Source organism: Nilaparvata lugens, chromosome 6 (assembly GCF_014356525.2).
Source record: "Nilaparvata lugens isolate BPH chromosome 6, ASM1435652v1, whole genome shotgun sequence".
Taxonomy (NCBI): Eukaryota; Metazoa; Arthropoda; class Insecta; order Hemiptera; family Delphacidae; genus Nilaparvata; species Nilaparvata lugens.
In genome coordinates this window covers 47,305,228-47,317,671 of record NC_052509.1, presented here as the reverse complement: position 1 = coordinate 47,317,671, position 12,444 = coordinate 47,305,228, and the positions used below count along the sequence as shown (strand labels likewise).

The following is a 12,444-nucleotide window of genomic DNA, read 5'->3' as shown; positions in this document are numbered from 1 at the left end:
GAAATTTAAGGCCGGATAGTTTGCACTGTTGAAGAAGGACCACGCCGCGGGCAATGCATCTAGCCGAAAGTTTCCAGTTAAGAACCGTTCCAGCCAGTTTCACCGAAGACTAATCCGAGAAGTTTTCCACCAGCCACTTTATTACATATCTCGCTTTGATCTTGCCAAGTCTCCCTCCATAACTTATTATTCTTTCCTTCTCTTGCATTCACAACTCCTCCGCTTCCTTCTAGTTTTTCAGTGACCATTCCACATAACTACCATTTCTTTTTAATCAATCACTATTTAAATTAACCAATATTTGAGGGTTGATTGCTTGACATGGGAATGCTTAATTATTATTCAAGCTGCACAAAACAAAGCTATTATCAAATTTCTGGAACCAATATTCGGAATGTGTTCCATTCTTTTTATATTGTCTTCAATTGAACCGAATCAAATATTAGTAATTAGAATATGATTTATCCTTAATTTGGGTATAATTCCTCCTTGTGGAGACTCATCTGCTGAACTCATCACCGTAGACTAACTGAACAGATCTTGTTATCACTTAATAAATCCGATCTTATCTTAACTGTGTTATCACTCAATAAATCTTTATGGTAGGCTTTTGCATCTTGAATCTCAACTCCTTATGTGCTTCATTCGTGTTCATATCCTTGCCGATATCTTTCTATGTTCTTTATACCTCCCTATACGATCAACTCTATAATATAGGTTGGTAATATTCAACTGTCGTATTGCAATTGTTTGCAAAACTTAACAAAGAATTATGATGTTTATAGAATTATTTTGTAATATTTTAATATAGATTATGGACTATAACTATATAGATAATATAGTTTAAAGACGATAATGCATTTTATAGCTGATTGAAAACTAATCAAGATTTTTCAGGGCAATGTCCAATTCTTTATAATATTCAAATGAAAAAATATAGACGATATTCCATTCAATATTCAGACAATATTTTCAAGACAATCTGTATCAAGACACATAATTCTTAATTCATAAGGGAGTACTCAAATACTCTCATTAAACCCACTTTGTTCATGGAATTGAAGTCAACGATTATCGTAGAATTAGCTTGAAGCATCGGAACATCTATTAAGAATAAAAATAATGTACAATCAATGATTACACTCAAAATCAAAATATGTTATTCTAGATCGAGTGAGCATCAAGTTCGAATTAGAGAAAAATGGGATAGTTCTTAATTGGAACAAGTTTTATTTTCAATCACAATATTAATTCAGAGAATTTTGTTCACAGGACTAAGAATGCTCGGCGTTCTCTTGGTGGCAAGCAGTCTCTGGTGTGTCAGCGCTCTTGATATAAGTGAGTAACAAAAAATTATCCTTATATTTCATCTATTTAGATGTATTGAGAACTCGACAAGTCCTGATAATATCTCTTTTAGTTCTCCAAAAATATCCATCTACAAGAAGAATCCAAGGAATTCAATTCACGAATATATATCGATCTGTTTTATAAAATTCCAGAAGATAGTGAACATAAATAAAGACACCTTGGGGAATATACATACTATAAATTCAGGCCAGAAACACCGAGAATTATATCAGACCGTTTTTACATGCGCGTGTGTAAAACTTTGGTTAGAAAAAGCACTATTGTACTAAGATCGATCACCATTGAAAAATAAAGATTCTACGAATTGATAAAGATAACAGATAAGACCTGGTTTCAAGTACTTGATGGACTAATATGGACCCTATAGATACGTTAGTGCATTAGATTAATAAGTTTCACAGAAACCTGGCCTGGGATGATGGTTGCAAAAACACTAATAGCATAAAAATAGAATATTATTCACACTTGTAAGCTCCTCTGTACAGTGATAGTAACTTGACCATGAGGGTAAGGCTAGGCACACACCAGTTAGTCAAGACAAGACAAGACATGATCAGACACGTTTAGTCACAATACTTCATATTTTTGCTTATGACGCAACTCACACTGATTAGTCATTGCAATTAGACATGAATTCATAAGCAAATATGTGGAGTATTATGACTGAACGTGTCTGATCACACTAACTGGTGTGTGCCTAGCCTAAGGGTGGGCACACACCAATTAGTCAAGACAAGACTAGTCACGATTAGTCACAATACTTCACATAGTTACTTGTGACGCAATACACACTGATTAGTCATTGCAATTAGACATGAATTCATAAGCAACTATCTGAAGTATCGTGTCTGATCATGTCTTGTCTTGTCTTGACTAACTGGTGTGTGCCTAGCCTAAGGGTGGGCACACACCAATTAGTCAAGACAAGACTAGTCACGATTAGTCACAATACTTCACATAGTTGCTTATGAAGCAACAAACACCGATTAGTCATTGCAATTGGACATGTCTTCATAAGCAACTATGTGAAGTATTGTGATTGAACGTGTCTGATCACACTAACTGGTGTGTGCCTAGCCCAAGGCTGAGCGCTAGTCAAGACAAGACAAAAGACGTTTAGACACAATACTCCACACAGTTGCTTATGAATTCGTGTCTAATTGCAATGACTAATCAGTGTGTATTGCGTCACAAGTAACTATGTGAAGTATTGTGACTAATCGTGACTAGTTTTGTCTTGACTAACTGGTGTGTGCCCACCCAAGTCTACACAATATGCTACTCGTAGGTGTTTTGATGGATACTATGTTAGAAGTTGAAGTGTTGCATAACTGATTCAATTGAGAGTTAATACGATAATTGAGCATATTTTTGAAAGTCACTAATTAGGTATTGGAGACAATGAAAATCAATATACCAGTTTTCGGGCCAGAATAGTGCGAATGACACTGTTACACATCACCAGCTGATGAATAGTTTCTCTACAATGTTTTCCCATTTGAGATTTGCGAGTTTGGGAGGACAGGACCGAGTACGGCGGTTGGATATTGTTTGGATTTGGGAACGTGAGAAGTTCCGGCCTTTGCGTGGGGACAAACTTATCCCGGGGGATACCGAGGGGGAACAGGAGGATTTTGCGGAGCCCTTTGGCTGGGAAAAGACCTGCGGGAGATCCGTACGTTGGCCTTATTGTTGGAGCTGTACTTCTGTTTCTGTGTTCCTGTGAGTAGCAACTCTGCTGTTGATATACGTTATTCCAGCGTTTCTCTGTTTCCTTGTTCCCCATTGGATGGTGCGGAATATATTAGGAGTATACAATTTTTCTGCGCTTTTCATGGACATTTTCTATGTTTTTCCATACCACATTTTTTCACTTAGACTCATTCATTTTTGCCATCGCTCTCGTCCTGAAATTGTTCGTTCTAAGTCAAGAGTGCTTTTTTCTGTCATCATGCTTCCGTTCATCCACTCTCACTGGAGTTTCATGAAGTCCAGAGAGTTTCTATCTGTTCTCAAATTGTCTCTCAATCTATCAAGTATAACGTAACGTCTCTCAATCTATAAAGTATGAATCATTTTAACTACTAGTTTTACTTAAAAATGACATGCTCCCACTTAATAGCATCTATTTGTTATCCAAGTTTTACGATTCACCATCTTAACATGTATTGTGTCTCACGCAACTGATCATTGATAATGTAGTTTTCTTGCATGTATACAAACTTATAGAGTACATCAAGAGTTCATAATTTGAAGAAACAATCCAAAAAAATTTGCAATTCTTATACACCTGAGCTGGAACACGATCATGGTGAATAAACAGGTATTTTCACATATAAGTCAAAGATATCATAGTATAACTTGATGTCATAAAAATAATGCGATGTGGATAAGTATATAACTAGTATACATATAACACATTCTGTCTAGAATTTGTCGTCTACGAAAACAGAGATATCGCGGGAAATATGGCTGGTACTCAATTATTATCCAACATTTGACATGACAAAACAAACACTTCCTATAATCGTTTTCCTGGGATAAAAATGTTCTCCTTCTTCAATGGGAATCTGCCAGATATAAAAAAAAGTAAATTCGTATGGCTTTTATTGGTGGGGAGTCCCTTGCGGGAAGGTCCCACCGCCTGAATATATAATTTGAGCCGTCAATGGGCCTTACGACTGTCATACTTCAGCCGGGACCGACAGTTTAACGTGCCCATCCGATAACACGGGAGTGATCTGGTTAAAAAACTTTTGGTATTGAGAGGGTTTGAATCCGGGATCTCTATGCTGCTACGCAGGCACTGTATCCACTAGACCACGGATCACTCCTGCCAGATATGATTACTGTGTGAAAGCTTTCTGATTTGGTTTGTATGAATACACATAATCAACGTTTGTCACTTCCAAGCAGTGGATGATGGACATTCTTTTGCTGAACAGGGTTAGAATCAGTTGATGGAGTGAATGTGTTATTAGACCATGACACTATTGAAAATTCGTGTTTTCCTTTGAGCCTTTAGGTTGGATGCAATATGGCGCTGACCTGTATTTTGTTATGCGCTCCAGGCAAACCGCTTTATATTATTATTTCAACATGTGGTATTTTGTTGGAGTGATGCGATGGACTTATCAATAGCCTTTATAGAATCGTGTCTGTTTTTGTCATGAACGCGATACATTTTATCACAGTGGAGATTAAACTCGACTAACCGCGAATACAGAATAATAGCTGAGACCAAAACATCATCCAAACTACTAGTTTGTAATAATAGAGCGATATTCTCAAACATTAATGAAAAGTTCATAATACGTTTTATTAAGACTCGTAAATCCTGAAACCTCAGATTTCAATCAGGATCCGAATCAATTTGATATAACAAGCAGCTTCGGTAGACTCCCCCAACTATTTATCCCTTAATCAGCAGCTACCTGACGGATCAACAAGGGGATGGTTGAGCTCAAATATAATAATATGGCGTCACGACTGTGGCGCATGCGTATTGCAAACACTGATGTCATGCCCTTGGGGCTTTTGCTGAACAGGACGTCCTGTAAGTCTGTCGTTTCTAATCTGTTCTATTTACATGCATAACTTGATATCAGACTGCCGTTTAATATTAATACCACCTTACCTTCAAGCTATTGTAAGTCCGACCTCTTCGTCTTAGCTACATCCTATTTCCTGTTTTACCTAGGTTGTTATTGACTTCTCTGTTATTACCTTCATCTACTTGGAGTTATCTCTTGCTTCATCTCTCAATGGAAAGAGCGATTCCCCTAAGAAATTCCATCTAGTTTCTATAAATTTTCAAAATTCTTCTAGGAAGTTCAGCCCTAGAATATACTGAGAGTTTCTCGAAGTGTTGCAATGAGTACATAAAATCAACAAGAACTCTATCATGCGGACATGGTTTACTAACTTGCCTGATTGTTCATTTCCGCGTTTATAGATGGCTATATTAATATTAAAATAGTGTAGGAATTTGAATGAGACTTCATCATCATAATTATCATTACTATTTTCTTTAATTTCGTCCACATATGCCAATATGTTAATCTGTGTAATTTCCGTATTCTTCATTATCATATATCGTAAAATTACTATTCTATTGTTTATTGTACTTGCACAATTTGTCTGTATCACTTTTTTCGGAAATAAATGAATATTTTTTATCAGTTACTATTATCATTATCATTAGAACATGGAATTTCTCATTTCTTCCAAACTAACGCATAGCATTGCGTTAATATGAGAGATTACAAAAGATATGAAATATCACGTTTCCTGGTCATATTTGAGATCACTGAAATATCATTACAACTCATTAAATGTTCACAAATAGACCATCCCAGTATTAATATAAACGTAATTGATCGTGTTAACAGGAAATTTGGAACCTTGAACTTTCTGGAATCGGGATGGAATTAATTGCTGATCTTGAAGACAGTAGCTTCCGCTCTACTCAATCAACTTCATATTTTTGTGCTTTTGAGCTTTTTTCCTTCCCCAATCACTTATATTCATCACATAATTAATGTGTATGATTAGATGCATGAATGAATAAATATTCGTTCTTGTCTGATTCGGTCTAATCAAATCATTTTATCAGAGAACTAAACATGATCTCTACAGATCGTCTTCTGGTTGATTAATGGACCAAATAACTGAAGTGAAACTAAACTGGAAATGGAATAATTTGAACCCAAAATGAATTGAAGATAGAAACCTTCCAATCACTATCATCCTCATAGAAAAACGTGATCAATAACATATTCTATTACAGAATGATCGATGAATAAAGGTTCATTATTGCAGGGACAAAATTCAGGTGGAATCTGAATCTAATCTGTACTCATCACAAACCAAGTCGCGCTCTATTATTGCTGATATCCGATTGGCACAAAGATCAATTATTCGAAGCCAGACTTGGTTGGCTGATGTAACAGCATCGGTGGGAAAAGTGTAATTTGCCATTTCGATTTAGTTGGCGGCTTCCAATCTAAGTTCATTATTAGTTGAGAGCAGAGTGTTTCGGGCGCAAGGCACGTATCGTCGGCCAGATTAAGGCTTTATAAGAAATCGATGTTGGCTGCTCATCGACGAGGCTCCTCTCTGGATTAATGTTGTTTCTGAGAGTATAGGCGCTGTGCGTTCGGTAATTGGCAAAAGGCTGAACGCTTTCTTTGGCTCCCTTCGTTCGCCACCCCATCAAGCGATGGATGTTACTCTACATCATGGTTCATTTATCGGGCTCTTCCGTTCAAGATGAAAATGATCGCTCCCTGATACAGGATATAAAGACGGTCGCAAGTAAAGCTGCTCTTGATCTCTCGCTTTCTGCCTTTTTCGAAAGTGAAATGCCTAGACGCTTAAAAGTGCTGAACAGCAAGTTGAGTGAGATGTATAAAGTTCGCTTCTACATGCACGTTCTCTTATCAATGAGATTGTCTTTCAGTGTATAGAGATGGCGTGTTCGGTAACCCACTAACAATCGGCTTTGGTTCACCTCAAAAACACATGGTGATTGGAATTTTCTTATTCAAATTATATTCTTTTCATTCCATTGTGATAATTCTTCCATTCATACTAGCTAATTTACAAATTACGAAGCTCGATAATTAGGAAATAAAGAAGTTGTGGGCAATAGCCTGTTCTTCCTTTTCTGACAATTGTATTGTTTGCTTTAGGCTATCCAATAAATAAATGAATGTTATTGGTTTCTATCAAGTATTATCTAAAGCAGTTATAAGGTTCAAACCATTTTGTTCCATGAGAGTGATTTCAAAATCAGATAATATTTCATGTGAATTAATGTAATGTCTTCCCTATAATGTATTGCCAATAGTTGTGACGTAAAACAAAAAATGTCACAAGTTCAAACATTGTGTAGACGAGAATAAAGACATTAGTACTTCCATTGAACTATAATATTGATGATTACATAATATATAATCTAATCTCTATTTTACTTCAAGTATCTATATTTTATTACAAAACAAAGAGTAACAATAATTTTTTTTTTCATTTCAATTATCGGCATTATCTCTGACATCGTCGTACTGCTCCTTGATGCCATCCTGAAACATACGAAAATTCAATTAATTAAGTTCACATTATCCTAGAAAAAGTAGGCTACAAAGTTCATAATGAATGTCTACGAGGATGGATACGAGATTTGTCAAATGTGACCACAATTATTGAAGCATGAGTATTAGACCTACTTTTTAATCCACATTATTATTTCAATTATCAAAAATTTCAATTTATTGATGAGTTACTCCATACTGCAATACTAAAATATTATAATGCACTTTAATTAGTACCACCTTCATATCCACCCACTTAGCAGGTTATTTTTGTGTGTAATATAAGTACGTAAATTATTTGTGCGATAATGCTGCTTTAACATGTGACTGGCCTTGTAGTCTGGATAGAGCTACAGTGTGACATTGACGTGTTGTGTGGTGACAATGTTGCAGCCTTTGTTGACGCCTTGTCTAATCATACTGAGAGCGCGCGCTCGTCCTATTTATATGGCAATCCAGATGCACTCCACCTCCACATCCACACATTGACGTGAGTGGATGACAATCCCCACCTATGTATAATAGGAGAGCCATTGGCGATGGATGCGGAGCAATGCACGGGCACACGTTTCATTTTCAGCTGCTTGTTGAGCTAATGGAATAACCATGTTGCGACGAATGCTCGCCTCGCCTCGCCTCGCCGCGTCACATGCCTGCTGACTGCGATGAAAGCCACGCTCACTCGTACCTAGGTGAGACTCCCGGTTGACATGTCCACGATACAAATACAATCACAATACTGTATTCAGCTTAGCTGCTGACCTCAACGTGATCTATTATTTGTGAAATCTTGTACAGGTATCTGAATCGGCCGTTTATTTCTAGAAACTTGCTAATTAGAATTGCATTAGTGTGGTGCTGAACATCCTCCGATTCTTGTCCATGATAGGTCCTACCTAATCTTGAACAGGTCGGGACTATTCATAGATCCTCGCTGAATCATATTATAATTTGATGCAAGGTGTCTATTGTATTCATATATGATTCCATATCTAGCTTCTCGCTAATTGGTAACATCCTCCTATCATTGTCCAGGATATTTTATGCTGGGCATTAAAACTTCTTTTTCACTCTATCATTTGGCAGAGCAATGCTTTTGAAATTATACAACACACTCATATTATACTAATCTTATAGAATCGTATTACGTAGTGTGGGGCAATGAGGTACTAACCAGATACAGAACATTCATTCAAAAATTGAGTATACTTCTTTGAAGTTTGCTCTGTAATGTGGATAATAATCCGAGTCAAGTAATATTCTTGAAACAAATAATTAATTTCAAAACTGCCACTTATCACTCGATGCTCACCTAATCTTCTCCTTGAATATTTTCTTAAATCCCAAATTCAGCTAGTATAATTCACATCATTATTCAACTTTATTGAACAAGAAATGCGGTTAAATGAGGAATTGGTTGAAACTCTCACGTCTATTTATTACACTCTCACTATGTATTACACTTCCATAGTAATTCACAATTTATTGATTCTCATCTTATTCATCATTCATAAGTTACTATTAAACATAATTGTTACAATCGGAAGATAAAAGGAATCAATAATGTATTGTGAGCAGCGTATTGTGAGAAATGAAATGGGATTGCAAATTTCCTTGCAGGGGAAGAATAATAATTAGAGTAGTGTTACTGACAGGTCGATTAAAGGGAATCGACCTTGCCCCGTTTGCAGTTGCATTATGTCGTTGGTTGAGGGATGTTTGGGGGGGGTGGGGAGGGGTAGTGAGTGGTGATTCGAGGGCTGGTTGAGCATGTGAAGGGGAAACATCTGGTCAGTTGACGGGGGCACGTTCACAGTGCTTCAAAAACACGTACCCCATAGTTTCGTAATGGCCAGACGAGGGGTTGAGAGACCTCCAACCTATTTGATCTTCCTCATCTCTTTGTATAAGCGCTCGACATTCTGTCCTGAATTTTTATAGCCATTCCGGTCTTCTTTTTCATCTGGCGGAACAAACAGTCAATTATCTTCTTTCGACAAAGCGCTATATGCCGGTCTCTGACTCCCACCCTCCATGCTGCAAAAGAAGACTCGCGATAAAGAATGAAATGAAAATTCTTTTTTCCCGAAATGTTCTAACCCTTTCGCTTTTCAACTTGCCCTTCTTTGTCATCGGAGACCGTTTCCATTAGTTCTCAATCATCGTAGAGATGAAATATCATGTGAGGTCAGCACTTTGGTCCCTGGGTATCTAGCGAGGAAAGCTATGCTAGGTCGGGAGGGGAACGATATCGTACTTTGTATCTTTCCATTAACAAGTTGTGTTCGTCTTTGATGACTGATATAAAGCAGCTCGATTCTATGGAAAAAATGCGAGTCTTGTGATGCACATAGTAGAACAGGCTCCTGTATATTGTGTCTTTTCTAGTAGTAAGTTTACAATACACTATAACAATTAATTAAAAAAAATAATACCATTTTGCGAAGATATGAAGTAGTATCATACTCAACTATCAGTGCACCAATTTCAATAACATGTTTTGATATCATAAATTCCTGAATACTTTACTGTTCTATCAATTTGAAGTTTTCGAAATCAAAGGATGCTGGAAACGTTATAGAGAACTCCACAAGAAAAATGTTATTATGATGAAAAGTTCAAATGTCACCTGGATTTGACCTCATTGTTAATATTAATGAACATCTATCGAATAAATTCCAGTTAATTGTGAAGTATTAATTCATTATCGATTGTTGCAGCATGTTTAGACATTATCAGAATACAAGCATCCAAAATTATTATAATCACGATATGAGTATTGGATAAGCAGTGATGTTGATCCTCAGATAATTATTTGATAACAGCTCATAAATTCCGGCCTTCCTAGCTTTGAAAATTTCACTTTATTTCTACTAGTAGTTCTGTGAACAGTAGATCTCGCGCTCAGTAAGTTACATTGACCTGTTCCTGTTGTTATGTTTTCTGAAAAATTAATAAATAATTTATCAATTAAAAATCCTTTTTTTGAGCTTTCTGTCCTATCGTACCGTGACGTGTTACCCTGAATGTGAGTGTGAGCGCTGTTATCAGTTCTGGCTGCCGTCGATACGTCAATCCAATCAACCCATCAGAGAACATTCTGCGTTGTGTTGGCGAAAAATCGGTGTGTTGATATTAACAAAATAAACTACCATAAAAGTGATTTCCTACAAAGTTCAATTCTCACTTTTCATGATTTTAGAAATAAATTTCTCTCCAATAATATTTGTTGCAATTTTAATCATCAGATTAAAAAAGAAACATGTGAAAAAAATGTTTTCAATAACTCCAAACTCCAAACTAGAATCATGGCCTCAGCTTATGGAAAGACAAAGTTGGTAGACAACTGTCTACTAACGTTGATAGAAAGATACATAATTATTCAAGATGTTCGATGTTTTTGAACGAGTAGTATTATAGTCCACTAGACAGCTGATTTATGATGAATTATTCTAAAGTCTGATTTTCACGGTAATATTGGCGTTCAAAGGAGACTCCTTTTCCTTTTGTATTATCCTTAAAATGCAAAATTTAAAAAAAACTGTATGCATACGTCGACGCGAAGTTCAAAAAGGAACATACCTGTCAAATTTCATGAAAATCTATTGCTGCGTTTCGCTGAAAATGCGGAACTTAAATATGAACATATAAACATAAAGAGAAATGCAAAACCGTCGACTTGAATCTCAGACCTCACTTCACTCGGTCAATTAATGCAATTGCGGAGGATTGATAAGTATATTGTTTCAAAAAGGACTATAATAGAGAAGAAAGAGAAGATAGTTATTTTGAAGACTTTGTTTTTGAATAATAAAACATAGTAAGAATAGAATGAAATTGATTGATACTTCTCTCGAGAGATGTAGTAATCTATTCAAGAGATGAAGCTAAAAAGTTCATGAGAAACTAGTATTAAACATTATTTACAAAATTGAACCTTGATAATGAGTTTTCGCGCTTGAGGAATCGTGCAGGGCATTATTCATAAGCTGAGATGAGAGGCACTGAGAAATTATAATTCTGAAGTTTTAATACCCTCGTTCATTTTTAATTGGTAACTTCCAGTCCAGATTCTCCACCTGACTATGATCGATCAACTTGTTCTTGTTCAGTCTATACTTTACTCTTTGATAGCCCATACTGACCGTTCCAAAGTTCATGATGAATCGCTCGCTTGTCTCCCAGAAGATCAACTTCTATCCTAGAGTTAGGAATCAAAATAACTAATTAGCAAAGCTTCCAATGGAAGTTGTTCGAAAATCAACTCAGAACATTCGAGACCTGTAAAAAGAGATCCCTAGAGTGAAACTATAGCAACGATAGTTTACTGGAAAAGTAAACACTCATAGTAACATCTACTTACATATTTATTACTTTGAACAGAAGAATATTTGATCTGTCAGATTTTCAAAGCAGCTTACTCGTTCATTCAATTTTCATGGTTTATTAGTATCTTTGAATGTAAATAACTCTGAACCGGTTCGAGATATCGATGTGCGGTTTTCGCCATCCATTTTCACTTAAAATTCTTTCTTATAGAAATCATCATGAACACCTTACATGTAAATTGAAATATATGTATCATTCATGACCACCTACTCATTTTAAATAATAAAGTTAGATTCAAAATGACGGCTCATATTTTGAAGAGATAGAAATGTAGTTTTTTATCAAAATAGGATCCCCAATGAAATAGTAAGCTGTTTGCTTAATTTTCACAAACTCTTTATGATATATCACTTAAATTTAAGTCATGATTAAAAAGTTATGATTATAACACGACAAGATATCATTATAATATTAGCATCTGTGATGCCTGGAATGTGAAACTGATATTATTGAGACATTGAAGTTGAGAGGACATTACAAGATTAATTATTAATTATTACCTTTACATGCAAAGATTTAAATGTCATGTACGTCTAAGCTATATAGTAATTGGAACATTGAATGATAAACATTTTATATCAACGAATCGAGC

General features: G+C 35.9%; 1 protein-coding gene across 1 annotated transcript in view; it reads left to right on the top strand.

Moving 5' to 3' along the window:
- Window positions 1–12,444, top strand: part of LOC111053666 (discoidin domain-containing receptor tyrosine kinase B) — a 230,478-nt gene that overhangs the window by 75,796 nt on the left and 142,238 nt on the right. The window contains exon 2 of the mRNA XM_039430947.1: window positions 1,273–1,338. Coding sequence (XP_039286881.1) covers window positions 1,281–1,338 — 58 coding nt within the window. The 5' untranslated portion in view covers window positions 1,273–1,280. The remainder of the gene's footprint in view (window positions 1–1,272; window positions 1,339–12,444) is intronic.